The sequence below is a fragment of the Carassius gibelio genome, chromosome A20 (genome assembly GCF_023724105.1).
Source record: "Carassius gibelio isolate Cgi1373 ecotype wild population from Czech Republic chromosome A20, carGib1.2-hapl.c, whole genome shotgun sequence".
NCBI lineage: Eukaryota > Metazoa > Chordata > Actinopteri > Cypriniformes > Cyprinidae > Carassius > Carassius gibelio.
Window position 1 is genome coordinate 8,002,191 of NC_068390.1, and position 20,531 is coordinate 8,022,721.

The following is a 20,531-nucleotide window of genomic DNA, read 5'->3' on the forward strand; positions in this document are numbered from 1 at the left end:
TTCGAAAAGAGTAGAGGTGTGACCTCGGCATCCTGGCTCAATTCGCCCATTGGCCCCTGACCATCATGGCCTCCTAACAATCCCCATATCTACTGATTGGCTTCATCACTCTGTCTCCTCTCCACCAGTAAGCTGGTGTGTGGTGGGCGTTCTGGGGCAACATGGCTGCCGTCGCATCATCCAGGTGGATGCTGCACACTAGTGGTGGATGAGGAGATACCCCCTGTTTATGTAAAACGCTTCGAGTGTCTAGAAAAGCGCTATATAAATGTAAGGAATTATTAATTATTATTATAAAAGCATGAAGGCTGTCTTTATAGATGCTATAGTGAATTTCAAATTTAATTTTCCGCCACATCCGCTCGGCTTTTCTGCATTGTCTTTTCATATTCTGAACTGCTGTTGATCTTCTCCAAACTGATTTCTGTCTGTTTGTTTTCTTACTGACTATTATTGGTGCAATATCATCAATAACTTTCTTAACTTTTGAGTTGAAGGAATCAAGGAGAATATCAACAGAGTCTGCAGAAATGCTTGGTGTTAAAGATATAGACTCCAAAATTGTACACTTGTGTTCTCATTTATGCATCTCCTTCTGACAGAGACAGATCTAGATTCAGTTGTAGCAGAGATCAATATATCAAAGAAAATACAGAAGTGATCAGATAGTGCTACGTCCTAAGTAACAATGGATGAAATGTTTAGACCCCTACTGATGATTACATCTAGAGTGTGTCCACCTTTGTGTGTGGGTCCATGCACATGCTGAATCAAGTCAAAAGTGTTTAAAATCGTTATCATTTCTTTTGTAGTTCTGTTTTCTGCATTATCTATGTGAATATTAAAATCCCCTGCAATAGCAAAACAGTGAAACTCTGAGGAAATCATTGATAACATTTCTATGACCTCTTCAACAAATGCTGAAGAGTATTTTGGAGGCCTGTAAATAATAATAAACAGAATGCGTGGAGCACCTTTGAGCACAATCCCTAGATATTCAAAAGACAAGTACTGACCAAATGACACTTGCTTGCATTGATATAGATATTTAAATAGAGTAGCTACACCCCCACCTCTCCTAACAATCCTGCAGACACTCATGTAAGTGAAGTTAGGAGGGGCTGCTTCATTTAGGATTGTTGCACTGCAGCTGTCTTCAAGCCATGTTTCATTTAGAAACATAAAGATTCCAACCAGATTGTTTGTGGTTATAAAGTCATTGATTAGAAATTATTTATATTTTGGTGAGCAAATATTTAAAAATACTAACTTGATGGCAGTGCTTTGTATCTTTACCATGGGCGTAGGTTTGGTGTCAGCTTTGGTGGGGTTTTTACTCTGGCCTTTGTATGTGGCAGAGAGACAGCCCTTGTAACTTACCGTCGGCGTCGTCAACATGTGCGCGCACACAAACCACCCGCTCGCTGCTAGTGCAAGCACAAAAGTAGTCCCGGCCCTCGCGTGTAGCCTGTCAGATACCCCGCCGCCAATCAAATTACGGCGTTTCTTATACTGTCGTCGTCCTGGCCATTAGAATCGATCCAAATTGCAGTGCAAAGATCCAAATAGCAGTTCAAAGGAGCTTGCCAAATATTGGTGGGGACAAATTTGTTATCTCAAAATATTGATAGGGACTAGTACCTAGCGTCCCCCCCTAAACCTACGCCCATGATCTTTACATCAATCTTAGTTTGATGCATTATAGGCCGCAGATTAGATGAGTTTGCCCTTCGGCTTGAGAAGGCCTTAGACTTTATCTATCACGTGATAAATATGACATAGAGAAAGCTACAGGCACACTGGGTTCCCGCTTGTTCTGTAAACATTTGTAAATGTTCCTGGTATTATAGCGGAGACATGACACATATCACTGAGAGCTGCTATCAGTTGTTTTTAGTTCACCATCAGCAGATGGAGGGTTTGGCCCCTGGCGTTTTGGCAGGGGTCAGAGAGTTCTCACAGGAGCAGGGCCCATGGGCTTTGGTGGTTGGGGTTGGGGGACCTGCCGTTTTTTTTTGTTGATATCTGCGGGCTTGCAGCAAATGAGTGTGAGAATTAGTTTAAGTATAAGTGTGTTATTTGTATCAGTATTTGCTATTTGCTGTTCAAATGCGCAGTTTTGCACATCGCGTGTTGTGTGTGTGTGTGTGGGAGTGAGAGAGAGAGAGAGAGAGAGAAAGGGTCACACAGTCACGCAGTGGATTCAGCTGTCTTAACCATGGCTTATGTACTGCAAACACATACGAGCATCATCACTGTGTCTGTCACGCAACTCTGTTCCTCTTTTGGGCTTGAACTGATGGTAAAACTAAGTACATTATTGACTGTCTTGATTTATTTTGAAAGATGAAGCTTGTGATTATGGAAAGGGGGCACTGGGACAGTTGTCCAATCAGAGCAGACTGTGCTTGTCGGAAGGAGGAACTTTGAAGAAAACAATTTGTTTGAGAGATGCGTGGGGCATAGAGGACCTACAATAATGTACAATATTTGAAAAATAATGTGTGTTTTGAACATTAAAGCACGATAGCATATTCTGTTACAACAAATAGACAAAATAATGATCTTTTTAAAAAGAATCATACGATGCCTTTAACCACTTAAAAAAAGTTAACTACAAAATGAAACTAGCTAAACAACAAACATTTGGCAGTACATTTCAACCTTATTTCAAAGATGATAGAACAAAATATGAAGTGACATATAAAGATGTACTTAAGATTTAATTAAGTGGGTCACTCTAAATTTCAACTAATAGAATTTAAAGAGTGTTTACAAGCTGTTCATGCATAGATAAGATCCCTTAAGTTGCAAAGACTAAAGTCTCAAACCAAAAGAGATATTCTTTATAAAAGTTAAGACTTGTCCACACCCTCCTAAAACACGTCATTTAAACACGCCCCCACATGTCTACATCATGATGTGGGAAGATTTGCATAACACCACCCACATGTTTGCACAAATGTTGTTCCTGCCTCCATCATGTTGTGGAGACACTAAAGCAAGTGAAAATACTTTGTTTGGTCTTCCAAAAGAGGACAACACTAGAAATCAGTGGTTAAGTTATATTTACAACATTGTTCCAGAACAGTTCGACCCAAATATTCAGATATGTGAATCTGGGAGAGTAGACTACAACGCCGGCTGTTCTGACTAGAGCCCTGCACGGGCCTCAAATCTAGGCCTGAGCCCGGCCCTGGCCCGAGGCGCTCAGGCCCTAGCCCGACCCGTGTCCGACAGCTCATCAGAATTATCAGCCCGAGTCCGACACTAGCCCATGTTTTTATTTATTTATTTATTTATTTTATTACACAGCGGGAGCCTGTCCTATTTACAACAATTAAAAAAGATGGCAGTTTTGTGTTATGTTTCTTTTCGTTTCTTTATCAAGTTAATTTCGAAAAATGGAGCATTTTTTTAAAATGACGATTAACGTTAAACAGCCGAGCCGACAGCGAGTAGCCTAAAACATATTTAATCAATTAAGCCTCTCAAATTAACGCTAATACTTTACTTGGCTGCAATAAAATCCATATATAAAACACTTCAAGCATATCACACAGACAGTTAGTTTAATAAATGTTTATTTATTAAACCACAGTGAGTAAAATAAAATAAAAAAAATGAAATACGGAGGCAGGCTCGCAACAGCACTCGCAAACGAAATGAGAAATTAGCCTCCAGAGGAAGGTTTTGGCCCAGTCCTCCTCTCTTCTATCACTCTTCCCACTGCGCTGAAGACACGTTTGCTGCTGCTGCTGACGGGACACTAAACACAGAGCGAGCCAGTCTTGACAGTCGCGGTAGCAGGGTCTCGTGCTGTTTACATTAATTTACATTACTTTAGAGGCCTATAATAGCTACTACTACAATAAGTGGATATAAGTGAAGTGTAATCGTGGGTCGCGCTGACGGAAAAGCGCACGTGTGCGTGCGACTGTCATGTCAGTATGTCAGTTTAATTATAACGGGTTGAATTATCAGATTATGAAAGTTATGAGGTTATGAAATGTCTTTCTATGTTTGTTTTTCTATCATCAACGTCAATTTCTCATTGTTTTTATGTAATGTCTAAAAATATAAATAGAAGGATAACCCAAAAAAGGCCCGAGGCCCGGCCCGCATGTGAGCTATAACGTGAAAATTGGCCCGAAGCCCGGCCCTAGGAGCATAAATAAGTCAGGGCCCGTCGGGCTCGGGCTGAAATGCAGGGCTCTAGTTCTGACTCACAGTCTGTAAGTACGTTAACATATTTTAAAGGATTTGCGCAGTGTTTGGAGTTTTGAGTTTTGAGCAGTGTAGAGAAGCGCTTGTTGTTTGTCTTTCTCAGTTCACAAATGCAGATATGGTTTTATGTTTATGTGGCCCGATGTAACCCAACCCGTAAAAGACAGTATAAGTTATTAGAATCAGTAATTATGTCCCCACTGGATGCAAAAAATGGCTAGTTTGTCATGAGTTTTAATGTTTTTGTCTTGTCGCGCCAGTGTGTCGCATTACAGTATAGTATGTAAAAAAACTAAGCATTTCAAAAAGGCGGAACATAGAGGAGAAACAATATTGTACAGTATGTGGAAAATAATGTTTTTTTTAACCTTAAACCGCATAAACACATTTAATTACACCAAATACACATAATGTTCTTTTTAGCAACATCATATGACCCCTTTAATGTAGAGTTAAAGTGTAATAATACATTTTAATTAATTGCAGTTAACATGTAGTGAAGTGGTTGAAATCATTACATTCATTTCAAATTTATTATTTCCTTAAGTACTCTTTAAAGTATGCCAAAGTGTACTTCTATTTCACAAGGGCAAGTGTAATATGAAATAAGGTATTGAAAAAAAAAACATGAAATGAGAAAACCTACTCATTTTCAATCAAATTAAAGAAGAGGATTTGGTGTGTTTCTCATTATGCATTTATTTTTTACAAATCTTAATTTTTTTATCATTTATTTCTCCAGAATGGCTCCGACTACTCATGGCTCCAGGACTGGGTTCAGCTTCACGTGGCACGAATCAGGGACATTGAGCTTCTGACGGGCTTGAGTTTTTACCATGACAGGATATCTGTTGCTGAAATGTTACAACTCAAGACCACACTCAAAACTTTCTAGAAACATTTGTGACCTTAGATCTCATTTCACTGTATCTGTAGGCCACAAGCGACACCTTCAGAATGGAATGGATCTTTTCACCATCGAAACGCAGCTGAGCTTTACCAGACTCTGATAAAAAGATGCAAGTTCATCCGGAGAGTTTTTAAACTCCTAAAAAGGGAAAATAAAACGTTTTATGTTTCTCTTGCTTTAATGAAATCTTTATTCTCAGAGGCAATCTATTTATAACTGGGGAAGTACCAAGTTTATCAGAATATTCAGTTTTTCCAAAAAAGGAGAACAAAAAAGAACAAATGTTTTTTTAGCAGTTAAAGATTTAACTGTGGTTGGACTTGGTCCTGCATTCAGCATTTCAGCCAAAAAGATAAAGTATCCAAAACTGAAACTACATCAAGAGCTTTTGTGCAAACCTTGAAAACCACACTTTCCACAGCAATCACTTTCAAAATGTCACTTGCTATACATTGTTTTATTCTACAACAAATGAAAACAAATGCTCTTTCCAGCAGTTCGTAGCATACACAGCCAACTGATGTATTAACTCCAGTATAATAGTGCTTCCTGCTGCACCTTTAGGCCAGAATGTAGAATTTCATCAAACAACAGAAGAAAAAACTTGTCACTGTGCATCTTTTTCTGAAGTTCTCAGGTCAGCATAAATATTCTTATTACATTTGTATGTTAATTCTGTTATTCAAAGTTTATAATGTGTAAGCAGCAGAGATGAGATTCTACTGTAGGTTTTCTCATTTGGTGATTATTGGATAAATATTTAATATTTGTATGTGTATTTTGGTTGTGCAATTTTTTTTATTGTTCAGTACAACTGTCAACATTATCAGTAGGTGTACATTTTGTTGTATTTAGATTAGATTATATTAGATTAAACTTTATTATCACTGCACATGTAATGTACAAGGCAACGCAATGTAGTTAGCATCTAACCAGAAGTGCAATAAGCAATAAGTACAGAATATACAAGGTCTACAATATGTACAGTAACTATACAGATAAGTATTATGGACATAATTTATAGATTTTAAATACTATCAGCATGATATACAGATAGGTGTACTATGAACATACTATACAGACAGATTATGTAAAGATGCATGTACACTATAGGCAGAACTATTAACATATGAACAATTTACACTATTGCAATGGAGTGTAAAGTGCATAGAAAATATCACAGTGTGTGCAAATGGATTACTCAGTGTTTCTGGATGAACAGACAGTAGTGCAAGTAATAATAAGTTTACTATTTTTTGCTAGTTGTAAATAATGGTCAGGATGCTCTCTATCGCACACCGGTAGTAGTTCACCTGGATGGCTGAAGATCGCTGGTTCTTCTTCAGTGTCCTGAGGAAGAAGAGGCGCTGGTGAGCCTTCTTGACCAGGCTGGAGGTGTTTGTGGTCCAGGACAGGTCCTCCAAGATGGTGGTTCTCAGAAAATTGAAGCTGGAGACACGTTCAACAACCATGTGGATGGGTTCATGCATGCTTCCTTTCTTCTTCCTGAAGTCCACAATGAGCTTGTATTACTGGTGTTAAGGAGCAGTGCCTGGTTGCATGAAACTCCTTAAGTGAGGGTTTCCCTGAGGGAGAGAAAATCCCCGAGGTAAGGGATTTCATTAAGAGTGTTGCAAGAAACCTCTTAACTGTCACCCTTACCTAAGTGTTTCACAGTAGTTTCTGACAACATATGGCAAAGATCGCCACGGTTGCTATAGTTATTACCTCTAACAGTAAACAGAACATAACGAACCACAAAGCCAAACTCTTGCTAAAATCACACAGTTTTTGCTATGGAGAGTACAAATATAACAGAAAACAAAAAAACGTAAACCAAACTGGACAGAGGACGAAAAGGAAAATATTGTTTTCATAAGTGGTTATAATAATAATAATAATAATAATAATACTCTTCAATAATTTCATCTTCAATTAACACTAAATCAGCCATCGTATTTTGAGTTTAAGTTGACTTAAGGGAGCTGTTTTGGTCCCTTAAATTTATTAAGGTGAAATGGTCACTAAGGACTTTGTAGCAATGCTTAAGGGAACACTTAGATAATTAACGGGAAAAATTTAATAACAGCCTTAAGTTCCTTAAGGAAAACCTTAGGGTTTTTTCTTGCAACCCAAGTTTCTCTAAGGGTACCCTTAACCTTATATCTAAGGGATTTCTTAGCTTAAGGAGTTTCATGCAACCGGGCACAGGTTATTGTCAGCGCACCATGTGGCCAGGTGCTGTACCTCTTCCCTGTAGGCAGTCTCATCGTTGTTACTGATGAGGCCAATCACCGTGGTGTCGTCTGCAAACTTAATGATGGAGTTGGATCCATGCACAGGCTTGCAGTTGTGGCTGTAAAGGGAGTAAAGGAATGGGCTCAGCACACAGCCCTGTGGTACGCCGGTGTTGAGTGTGATGCGGGGGAGTGGGTGTGGCCTGACCGAACATGCTGAGGCCTGTTGGTCAGAAAGTCCATAATCCAGTTGCAGAGGGAGGTGTTAATGTCTAGGTCACCAAGTTTTGTGTCAGTTAGGAGGGAATGGCAGTGTTAAAAGTCAACGAACAACATCTTAACATACCTGTTGTTATTGTCCAAGTGTGTGAGTGCAGAGTGCAGCACTGGGCATACTGCATCCTCTGTGCTCCTATTCCTATGGTAGGCAAATTGGTGTGGGTCCAGTGTGGGTGGGAGGCAGTCCTTGAGGTGTGCTAGGACCAGTCGCTCGAAGCACTTCTTAATGATGGGTGTGAGTGCTACGGGGGGATAGTCATTCAGGGACATCGGGGAGGAGTGTTTCGGCACTGGCTCAATGGATGTGGACTTAAAACATGTTGGCACAGTTGCTTGGGTGAGGGACAGTTTGAAAATGTTTGTGAAGACCCCTGCAAGCTGCTCTGCACATGCCCTAAGCACATGTCCAGGAATGCAGTCAGGGCCAACAGCATTGTGTGCGTTGATCTGCCTCAATGCAATGTAGACATCTGTGTAGGTGAGTTTGAGAGGTTGGTGAGGGTCTGCTGAGGGTGTGATTTTGGTGGCCATTTCCTTGCTGTCGCTGTTGACTCGAGCATAAAAGTCCTTTAGCTCGTTAAGGAAGATGATCTGGATGCCCTGCCACATGCGTCAGGGGTCAGAGTCGGAAAAGTTTTCCTCTACCTTCAGCTTGTAGCAGTACTTGGCCTCTTTGATGCCCCTTTTCAGGTTAGCCCTGGATTTGCTGTAGGCCTGAGCATCATCTGACCTGATGGCAGTGTGTGTGTGTGTGTGTGTGTGTGTGTGTGTGTGTGTGTGTGTGTGTGTGTGTGTGTGTGTTTTTTTATTTAGTGTATATATTTTTATTTACATCTAATAAAATATAACAATTTCTTAAGGCTAGAGAAGAGTCTTATTAAAAGGCTTAAATATTTTATATAATATTTTATCACTGTGTTTTAAGCAATGCAATTAACAGAGTGTTTTGTTTTAAAATATTCACATTTAAATCTTGTTCAATCTTGTTACTTGTTCAATATCAAAGTTATTTGTAGTATGAACTAGCAGGAAACAATTTGGCTTTCACATGACAAGAAAACCGTAAAACAGGAAATGAAATCAGAGTGGACCCCCTGCAGACCTTCAAGAATGTTTCAAGATAAAATTCCGAACATTTTACCTAACAATAATGATAAGTTTACTTCAGGTTGTTACATTTATGTTCATTATTTAAAAACACATCAAATAAAAAATAAAACTAAAAAAAAAAACTTTTAATGGAATATTTTTTAAATCCTTGTGTACAGTCGCATTTAGTGGTCTTAACCGATGCTTGAGATAGTCTTCAGCCTTGCACAGCTCTCTTGAATTAAACATCTTCTGGTTTAGCTCAGTTCCACGGACCCGTGTCATCTTTGTGTGAACAGGAAGGATGTGGAGAATGACGAACAACCCTGTCTCTTTATATAGAGTTGAGATTTCTGGTCTCTGAGCTGTCAGTTCACTTCACATCAGATCAGACTGGCTGGAAGGTAAGTCTGCATTCAATATTTTATCACGAAAACATCAATCTAGCGATTATTATAAGCATTCATCAAAAACTACAAGAGTTTTTGGCTGGGGTAAAGTTCATGTTTTACAGAAAGAAATCAATGTCAGTAAACTTTTAGACTTTGCAGGACCTGGATGGTGTTGGTGTTTTAGTTCCTCGCATTTGTCACTGATTACTTAACACTTAAAAGTCCAAAGAACATTCAGTGCTGTTAACCTATACAGGGTCTTTGAATGTTTAGTTTGTTTGTTTGTATGGCTGTCAATGTTAATATGTGCAAAGACATAGAAAATATGTTCAAAACCCAAATTTTGTTCAAAACCCAAATTTTGTTAAAAATCTAAATTTTATCAAATTTCTTTCCACCTTTCTAAATAATATTCACTGTATTGTGAGATTAGGTGATTGTAATAGTACAATACATTTTGCTCTTTTTTTTTTTTTCTAATGACAGCTTGACATGTTTTTCTTCTTTTTCGTTTTTCATATTTACAAAAATCCCTCTATAGGGTGTCACAAATGTGATGTCCCTGCTAGAGAGAGGTGATGCATGCAGATGATGCATGCAGTTGAAAAACTGAAAGAAGGACCTGAACCAGTCACTGTGGATGAGTTTAGTTTTTGTGTTTAGCAATTCAAACATATACTTGTTTCAAGAGGAAAAAAACAGTAACTGAAAACTGATCTATGGGCACCTGATTTTCATCTCCTATCACAGCTACGTATGTGATAGATGCGTGTGGGATTTGTTAGATAAACCTTTCCTGGAGGTAGCTCTTGCAGCAAATGCCCCTCGTGAGCTGTCAGGGCCAGTCGTTGTGGTTTCCCTCATAACACCATCATTGCATGACAAGCGCAGACCACCAGATATGAGTCGACTGGAGACACTTCACGTAAATGAGCTCATGTAGAACGTGGGAAATGACAGCAGACTCTTCCCACAGTTCTGTGTAGGTCTGTAGACTCAGTAAGTTCACTGCAGCTATAGGTCATCTCACACACCCTCAGAATGATATCACTTCCTACATGCATTCGACATAAAGTAAATATTTTGAAAAGATTTACATGTCTACATAAATACATTTAATATATAAAATATATTTCCTGAAATATATACATGCATGTGTGTGTATTTATATATACAAAATAAATATACACAGTACATAGGTATATAATGTAAACAAAGACTTTAATTTTGGATGTGATTAATTGCGATTAATCATTGGACAGCACTAGTTTTGATATAATTATAAATTAATATCTCAAACAATGGTTACTGAGAAAACACTGCATTTTAAGATGATATTGTTGCATACCACTGAATAGATGTTACAAAAAGTGACTGTAAAAAAAAGAAAAAATAATAATATATATATATATATATTTTTTTTCAAGGAATATATTTTAAAATGGTGTGGCTAATTAAAACACCTTGACTGTTTAAGAGAAGTCATGAGTTCTGTTTCACTCCGTTTAGCCACTCGATCTTACTCTGTACTGCTTGCTCATGATGTGGTTTGGTTTGGTGGGCCATGTGGTCAGAGGTTCTCAGTATTAACAAGAGATGAAGGAAACATTGCCATATAAAAGCATGAATGTATGTCGACTTGGATCACAGGCGCCTCGTATTTAAGTAAAGCTGCTGGGAAACTCAACATTATGAATAGTATTAAAGGGGTCATATGACGTTGCTAAAAAGGAACATTATTTGGTGTATTTGGTGTAACGAAATGTGTTTATGTGGTTTAAGGTTAAAGGTATTATTTTCCACATACTGTACATTATTCTTTCTCCTCTATGCCTCGCCTTTCTGAAACACATAGTTTTTTTTACAAAGCTCATCGTTCTGAAAAGTGAGGTGTACACTGATTGGCCAGCTATCCAGTGTGTTGTGATTGGCCGAAGGCCTCAATCATGTGACCGAAATGTTACATCCCTCACTATACTGTGATGCTGTGTGTCTCAGCACGACGAGACAACACCAATAAAACCCATTACAAACTAGGCATTTGTAGCATCCAGTGGGGAAATATTACTGATTATAATGACTTATACTGTCTTTTTATGCCTTGCGTTGCATATCGCGCCATGTAAACATAAAACCATGTCTACATTTGTGATCGGAGAAACAACAAACAACAAGCGCTACTCTACACTGCTCAAAACTTGTGTTTGAATCATCAGTGGCAAATCTTTAAATATGAAAACTTACTTACAGACTGTGAGTCAGAAGCGCCAGACTGTCCTTGCCAAGTTGGAATTGCACACATCAGTATATTTGGGTTGAACTGTTCTGGAACAGTGTTGTAAATACATCTTAACTACTGATTTCTAGTTGTGTCCTCCTTTGGAAGCCTAAACAAAGTATTTTTGCTTTCACAATGAAACAGCTTCTCCACAACATGATGGCGCGAGCAACAGCGTGAATAAAAGTTACGCCTTCTTTCTTTGTGCGAACATTTGGGTGGTGTTATGCAAATCTTCCCACATAGTGACATAGACATGTGGGGGCGTGTTTAAACGAAGCGTTTCAGGAGGGTGTGGACGAGTCTTAACTTTAATAAAGAATATTTCTTGCGATTTTACAGATCTTTTTCATGCACCAAGAGCTTGTAACAGTCCAAAGAAAAAGGAAAACTTGAATTTGCATCATATGACCCCTTTAATTTATTTTGGTTATTTTTACATGGTACCACAAAACAACAACTGAATTCAAAATGATGAAAAGTTTTACCGTGACAGTTGAGTGTTGAAAGTTAAAACCATTTACTCCAGACTTTATTCCGCTGACATCTCTAGATTTACAGTGTGTTATATTTAATCTATAATTAATTATAAATCAATGTTTCTGCCATGTTTCAAATCAACCCTGTCAATGTCACAACTCTGTAGTTTCGTTTGGGAACAGCTGGGGCTACGCTGACTGTGAACTGACAGAATCATGCCTTATAAGCATTTGTTTTATATACAATTAGTTTGACTAAGAAGCATACACGTCATTTAATATGTATTGACCACTTTATTTGATGAAAAGCCAAAATAAAAAACACCAACATCTTGACCATTGAACATTTTTTCAGAATCTGAGCCAAGTGGCATCTTCTGACCTGAACTGAGCTGAGCTGAGCTTCGGAGGAAATGAAACTGGAACAGGAAAACTGGGAAATCATCTACGATCATGTCTGCCCTATGGATCTCGGGTTATTCCAGGCTCTGGAGAGAGAAAGAGTCCTGGAGGTTCTTCAGAGAGACAAAGCACTTCGAACCATTGAAGCAGACAGAATCAGGTGTGAACATGTTTTTAGAACAGCTACGTTGGAACAAGTTTAGAACATATTTGTCCTTACTTTTGTCAGTGTGCAGAAAAATAGAAATGCATGACATTTCAAACTAATTTGTTTAGGAGGCTGAAGGTAGAACTTCAAGGTATCAGTCGACAGAGTGCCGAGCTCAACGCGCTTCCCTACGGTCAGAGATCATGCGCGCGATGTCAGCGTCCTCTGGGAAAGTTCTGGGACTGTGGCTCGGTGTGCTGCGGCTGCAGTCATCTCATCTGCAAACACTGTCGGGTCGTCCGGTCGGCACAGGAGTGGAAGTGCACCATGTGTCATGCATACAGGTAAAGACAAAACACCCCACAGATTTATACTAAAACATTCAAATCTATTAGAAATGCATTATCAAATGATCTTTAAAGGTTTGAATGAATGGCATATATTAGATACATTTTCATAATAACTTCTTTGCAGGGAGTTTAAGATCAAATCTGGCGAATGGTTTCTGGAGCAGCAAGCAAAGAAATATCCGGATGGTAGAGGTTTGTCTGTTCCCATTACCTAACTGTTAGATATCATTTCTGAGGACAGTTGTTGTTTTGACATTACAAAATCTACTCTTTCAATGTTATTACTCAACTAAGAGTTTGATTGGTCAGTCACTGCAGTCACCTCAGCCAAAATGTTTTAGTAATGATGGTATATTGTATACTTGACCATTGTCTATTGTTCATCAACACTGCATATGTACATATCAAATTATAACAATTAGAAATGAAAACCTATTAGAAATAGAACAATTTAATATATTTAACATCTATACATAGCCAAAACAATATATATATAATGCATTTCTGGACATGCATGTATGACAAGCCATCCTAAAACCTGTCAATATGTGTTAATTTTATTTGAGTACATACATTTATTTTTGGAAATATGTAGTATTGCATATATAAATGAAATGTATACTGTTTAGATAATAGTTGCTACACATATATATATATATATATATATATATATATATATATATATATATATATATATATATATATATATATATATATATATATATATATATATGTATATACACACACACACACACACACACATACACAGATACACAAACACAGATACATGCATATGTATTTATTGTGAATTCTGTGTTGATCTTAACCTGAATGTGCTCTTGCTGTATTGTTTTTTAGAAAGCAGTTATGAAACCATCGGAGACAAACTATTACAGTCTTATCAACGGCTCAGGTTGGAAACCCTCAAAAATAAACCTTCTTATAATAAACAATATAATATGCACATTTTTTACTTTGAGAATTCAAGCTCTTTTTAATGTGTTTTTATTGTTGTTATTTTTGGTTTTAGCTTTATTGCAGTCGTGCCTCCAACTCCTCCTCCTGTTTATGAAGCCCCTTCACAAAACAGACTGGTTTATTTAACTGAACAGGTAAAAAGAGTATTATGTTTTTTTATTCTTTACGTTTCTTCATCACCCAATAATGTGTTTGTTTTATATAATATATAATAGGACCTCAAAACATCAAAGCCATTTACTAAATCTGTGGAGAACCTGATGGTGTCTGTCAGTGCTCATTTAAGAAGTAAGAGAACAAAACAAACCTCCTCTATTAACTGTAATAACATTGTAATAACTATATGTATACACACACACATACACAGCAGCCTGATCGGGGATGTTTTGTCTTGTCCTGATGCTAGAGTTCTCCAAATCTCAGAATGATCTGAGTGTAGAAGCAGCTCAGCTGACTGTGGATCACGGACTCCTGCAGAACTCCAGACACAAGAGCCGATCAGAGAGTGCCCTCAACACAACCAATGTACGTCCACCCACTATTCTCTACAAGCATTTCAATGGCATGGAATGAGACTGATAAGGATCGTAGTGTCTACATAAGAAAACTCAACAGCGATTATCTCTTTTGAGAACGTTAAAAGGATTCAATGTAAAACAGGATATTTTAACAGCAGTGCATCGTCCTGTTTTTGTGTTCTGTTCAATTCATGTAATTCTTATGTTCCTTTAATCAACGCATCTTATAGTTAACATTAAGGTTATATTTTTTAGCATTAGTTAATGCATTATTTCACATTAACTAACAATGAACAGCACATTTGTTACAGCATTTATTATTCTTTGTTAGCGTTACTTGATAAACACAAAGCTGGTGTTATGCTCAGGTCCGTTTAATAATGTTATTCACAAAGATTTGTTTTAAGAATTTATTTGCACATTTCGGAAATCAACATTGAGATTTAAAAATGCTTGTTACTTTATGTATAACTATAGTTTTATAAGAAATGATGCCCTAATTAGATTAGAATAGAAAAATTTATATTAATTCTAAAATTTTACCATGACTTTTCCAGGTCTAGACATCACACATCAGTGTAGCTTCCTCAGATACTTTCAAAGACCGTGGAAATCCTGGCTTTTCAAATACAAAAAAGGTTAAAAATAAATAAATAAGTAAATAGAAATAAGGAGACTTCTGGTTATTTTGCCTTAATTGAAGTCATATTGGTCCCTTTGGGAGTTTGGTGTGGCCTCCTAGTAATCGAAGCATTGTGCGAATCACTGTTTTACTGTGTAAGCCTGGGTCTTGTCTCCTCACAGCTGTGCAAAGCACCAAGTCTACCCAATCTATCCCAGAACAGAAGAGGCACGGAGCCGTATGCTTCCACGAGCACACTTTACCTGACCGATGACGACGCTTCATATACATCTGCGTGCAGCGATGAGCAGAGGGTAGGGATCCACACAATATTTAATCAGTCTTCTGTTTCATCAGATAACTGATGATGGCTCGTCTCTCAGGAAGCCTGTTGCCTAACAGCTGCAAAAAAACACTTCTTACATAATGCTTACAGGCTTGTGGTGATGAGTGATGTATTTTGTAATGATTCTTTCTCACGACTTAAAAAATAATGTTAGTAAAATGGAATTAATTCTAAATCCTGTTCTGTACAGGACAGCAACAGTAGCACAGGACTGGATTGTGGGATCACTGAAAACCCTTGTGTGACGGGAGAAGTCGAGGTCGCCTTTGGCTATAATAACAGGACGTCCTGTTTGGAGATAACTGTCAAAGCCTGCAAAAATCTGCAAATGTTTGGAGATATGAAGAAGAAATGCCATCCGTAAGTTGGTTGCTTTGTATTAAAGATGGTACTGTAAATGTTTGAAAAAATGTTGGGAGAACATTGTTTGCTGTAACATATTTGGCTGATATAAGGTTGGCCTAATAAGAAATGGTGTTTCTTTCTGAACAAACAGATATGCAAAGGTCTGTCTGCTTCCAAAGAAAAACCATAATTATGAGATGAAGACAGCAGTCAAGAGAGGAAATAACCCTGTTTACAATGAAACCTTAACTGTGAGTATATCTAAAGACTGAGATAAACAGACATTATTGGTGAGAGTAAATGAAGGAGCAAAGTTAGTCAAGTTTGCAATAAGAAATGCACATTTATAGAATTTTGAGTTCAACAGACACTGAGAAAAAAAAAATATTATCTGTTATTGACTCATTGTTCTTAGAACCTATGAAAATGATTTGATATTCCACAATCACACAATTAATATTCACAACCAGAAACAAAACATAAAAAAAACGTAAAAGACAGTTTATTCTTTAAAAATCTTTAGAATACTGTAGCTTCATGGAATTTAATTTAATTATGTTTTTTATTATTAGTTTAATCGTTTTTATTTAATTCAGCTGTATTAATTAAATTAATATTTATTTATTACATTTTTTCATTTACATAAATAGAAATGCACGGAATGTGTGATATATATAATTTATCATGTATGTATGTTATTTGCAGTGTGTGGTAGCTGCTGAGCAGCTGGGCAGCTGTGTCGTTCAGGTGTCAGTGTGGCACTCCAGAGGACTCAAGCGGAAGCTCTTTCTGGGCGAGACACACATCTGTCTGGCAGACGTGTGTCTGGAGAGCACAGACTCTCAGCGCTCGGTCTGCTACGAACTCGGTCCAAAGGTAAGGTCAGCCAAACATTATGAAGTGATCTGCTCTTTAATTAAGTCTTTAAGTACTTACTACTGCTGGGCAAGCTGCATAAGACAAATTAACTGCACATGCAGACATCTGCTCATGTTCTGAGGTATATCTGCTGAAGCTTGTTCTTTGGTGGCAGGGTCATCCACTGGGGGGCGATGTGGAGCTGCTGCTGAAAGCTCAATTCCAGTTCCTGCCTCAGATTTACCCACACACAGCCGGTATGAGACGAGCACTCATTACACACTTTCAGCCGACCCACACACAAAAGACTGCCTTTTCTGAGCTTCGGTTCTATTCTTAAGTGCTCATTTGGAAATGCATTTAATTAAAATTAGGCCTGTTCCCGAATGAAAATGTATTAAGTATAATCCCTCTGTCTACATACAGATGTTTTGATTGGAGCAGCAGGACAGCTCAAAGTCGTCATCACTGACGTGTCGAAGCTCCTCTCTCTGTCAAAAGCAGCTTACATTGAAGGGTGAGTGGACATTACCTGTGTATGAAGCCTATTTATATAAAGAACATTGTTATGTTGACAAAACCGGACATTGCATATAATAGACTTTACTACAAATTATAGATTAGCTTCATCTTTAATAATCAAGAGAAAGATATTGAGTTTTTTTTATCTTCTCTCAGTTTCCCAAACTTTGTGCAAACCAGATCATTAGGTTTGCTAAGGTAAACAGTTTTAATGCATCATTTGCAATGTTTTATAGTATAGTTATACTAGGTTGGATACATTAAATAGTTGCTATGCATAAAAGGAGTCAGATATATATATATATATATATATATATATATATATATATATATATATATATATATATATATATATATATATATATATATATATATCATACACACAAAAAATGCTGGGTTGTTTCAACCCAACTCTGGGTCAAATATGGACTAACCAAGCCTTGCATGCACATTGTTACTAATATAGTGAGACTTTTATATTAAAAATTTGTCAGCATCATTACTTCAGTCTGCAGTGTAACATAATCCTTCAGATATTATTCTAATATGCTGATTTTACTTACTGACCCCTAATTTTTGAAAAGTACTCCATAAAAATGACTGGATCTGTTCTCGCCACAAGAATATGAATGTTATACCATACTATCTGAGGACATATGTGGCACATGCCTTGATGTTCGGTGCATTAATTGGCTATTGATGTCTTTTTAGAATCCTTAGCATTCCTGGAGACCGAGAGCTGGTGCAGAGGAGTCCAGTGCTGAAGAAGACGACTGGTTCTGTCCAAATGAACTTCAGCAGATTGACACGCCAGGCGCTCCAGCAGGCCACGCTGCAGCTCAACCTGTGGGAGAAGAACACCTTCAGCCTCGCCAACCGTTTACTGAGAACAGCACGACTGGACAGAGGTGAATACCCCACACAAAACAGACATTAAAGGTGGCCTAGTTATTTTTTCCAGTAAAAGTGGAAGACTTCAGTCATATGTTTGACGTCAGTAGCTGTTTTTTTTTTTACATCTATAAATGAACACCAATAGGCTTCTCTGAAAAGAATGTGTAACTATAGGCTTGTGTGTCATCGTGTCTGCTTATTTTGGCAGAATCATCATGGCAACGGCTGCAGCAGATGCCAGGAGAGTGGCATGACTTCGTTCTTCCTCTTCATGCTCATGTCAGCACAAGCATGAGGTCATAACTGAGTAACGTGGATCCTTTCCATCAACCCACAGTTCCTGGAAAGTGACAGTTGTGCTTTACAAGCTGACGAAGAACCAGAATCCTGACAACGAATGCCCAGATCGTCTTAAAAGAGCCTTATTCTCATTTCTTCAGACATGATCCATTTTCTGTTGTTGTTGTTATATATATATATACAGTATATGTTATTTAATTTTCATCGTTTCATAACTTATTTAATAAACTTAATATATTTACAAAGATGGCATGTGGTGCAGTGTTCTGTTCTTAACCTCTGAATAAAACACACCCAAGCTGTTCATCATAAATCTTTATTTCTAATAAACGCTTTTTAGAAAAAAAAAAAATTGATAACTGAGTTTATATCACTACTGGTTTATATAATTATAATAACTCATTTTTATTATACACATAAGTCACACTTTAAAATGTCAACTAGATCTTAAACTGGGTTAGTTACTAATATATCTTTGACGGGTCGTGCACGGACATTTTGATGGAAAGGGGCTCAAGTGGAAAAAAGGGAATAAGGGGCATTTAGATGCATTTACACACTGTTTAATGCAGGACATTAATTTTAACCTGTAGCTACAAATCCATTAATACCGTTTTTAAACATAAAACGTTGAATACTGATATTTGAAAATATATATGAAAAAAAGATACTTTAAAATTGTGAAATTAAAACTGTCAGTAGTTGTCAACAAGTCACTGTTAATAAGTGAGTCATTGCGATTGAACCGAATCATTCAAACGGCTGATTCATTCAGGAACAACAGCGTCATGTTGCTCAGAGACGCAAATTGGAATTATATTTGTTGGCGAAATAGAGCAAAAAAACAGTCAATAATGTGTATAAAACGTAATTGTTTTAATTTTAAATTCTTGTTTATTGAACTGCTGTATAAAATCAATACCACATTTGTAATCATGCTGCCTTTTTGGTGGAAAAATAAACGTCAGTCGTAGCGTGATAATTACTTATTGAAATTATATAAATATATATATTTCTGACCCCATATCTTGAATTTTGTGACATATTAACTATAAACTATAAAAGATGAACCCTCGATTCGAAGCTTGTGTGTTAACGTTGAAATCACGTGACCAGTGTCAGCCGAAGCTTCACATTCTGCCCAGTCACGTGCGCGATTCACTTTGCGTTTCGAAATGTCAATTATTTGTCATAATGCAGTTCATACGTGTACGTTATTCGTCTATTACATCATATTACCAATATGGTTACTAATATTACATCGCAAGCTCAATTCATCAAAGATAGATATTCAACCAAAACAAACACACATTGTTAGGCTTTTACTTGTGCACGTAAGTTGAATCGATCTGTGGGATGGATGTGTGGCGGATGCTCGTCTTATGGAGCGTCTTTCACAGGCTTTTGGCTGCTTTATTTCTACTAACCACCAGATGGCGCTGTTTTCAACATTCTCGAAGCTCTGAATCTTTTCCTGAGACGGTCAGAGGAAAGCCTCAGTGGTCCACGAGGCTTCGTTTGCCCATCACTACCTGTCTGTGATGTGCACGAGCCGATCGAGGCGTGCTACACTTCTGTGGTGCAGAGACGCAGAGGAGAGAAATGCATCCACAGGGAAAGCTGTGCGCAAACAGAAACACACACGCACAAATATACATACATTTATTTATGCATAAAAAAACATCCCCTGAAACAAGGGCAAGTAGGCCCCCTTTGATGTGTATGTGTGCACGTGCCTGAGCTTTGATACCACAATTCAGCTTCATAACAGAGGGTTAAAACAATAGTGTTAAGCCCACTTCTCCTCTGGCACTGGTTGGTAGTGCTTCATGTGAAAAGCTTATTTGAATACAAGCGCTCACAGCTGATTGATTGATGGTGGAAAATCAAGAATGAATTAACAAGATCATTTGGAGGAAACAAATACATTTAAGATTTAGTCTCAGTCTCCATAAATATATATATGGTTACAGGCATCCCAGACACAATTTACTAAATTGTCATATTTGTCCATTTGCATGTCACTAATAAATCTAAATGTCTAAAAACTCCTTTCTTCTGTTGGATATATTTTACATTTGGTCCCACCAGTAGAGTAAAGGTGTCTCAACACTACCTGATGTATGCTATTTTAGTTTTAATTATAATATGAAGAGCTGCTAGCATGTCCATGAAAAACTCTTCTGCTTAGAAAACCACCAACAGCATGAATCAAAATCCATTTAGATACCTACTGAGATTACAGAAGTCTATTAAACAAATCTGCCTTCAGCCCACTGTCATGGCAATGGATATTCAGTAACTAAGTCCTTAAAAAAACCTGTTTATATCTTATGTTGGAAATCTAACGATGCATT

General features: G+C 37.5%; 2 protein-coding genes across 3 annotated transcripts in view; both read left to right on the forward strand.

The window, feature by feature from the left end:
• The window catches only part of LOC127938415 (ectonucleotide pyrophosphatase/phosphodiesterase family member 1), a 57,275-nt gene extending 51,968 nt beyond the window's left edge, over nucleotides 1-5,307 (forward strand). For both annotated transcript variants that reach the window (XM_052535010.1, XM_052535009.1), the window contains one exon: nucleotides 4,970-5,307. In XM_052535010.1, the coding sequence (XP_052390970.1) occupies nucleotides 4,970-5,122 (153 nt within the window). In that variant the 3' untranslated portion in view covers nucleotides 5,123-5,307. The remainder of the gene's footprint in view (nucleotides 1-4,969) is intronic.
• Nucleotides 5,308-9,038: 3,731 nt separating this feature from the next.
• On the forward strand, nucleotides 9,039-18,526 carry LOC127938417 (synaptotagmin-like protein 3). Its single transcript, XM_052535013.1, has 16 exons — nucleotides 9,039-9,146; nucleotides 12,247-12,453; nucleotides 12,570-12,785; nucleotides 12,916-12,983; nucleotides 13,650-13,704; nucleotides 13,822-13,903; nucleotides 13,985-14,057; nucleotides 14,176-14,294; nucleotides 15,092-15,223; nucleotides 15,446-15,615; nucleotides 15,752-15,851; nucleotides 16,306-16,476; nucleotides 16,634-16,715; nucleotides 16,885-16,975; nucleotides 17,692-17,888; nucleotides 18,083-18,526. Exons 2-16 carry the CDS (start codon nucleotides 12,305-12,307, stop codon nucleotides 18,175-18,177), a joined length of 1,800 nt encoding a protein of 599 aa, XP_052390973.1. The 5' UTR covers nucleotides 9,039-9,146; nucleotides 12,247-12,304; the 3' UTR covers nucleotides 18,178-18,526.
• The last annotated feature ends 2,005 nt before the right edge of the window (nucleotides 18,527-20,531 follow it).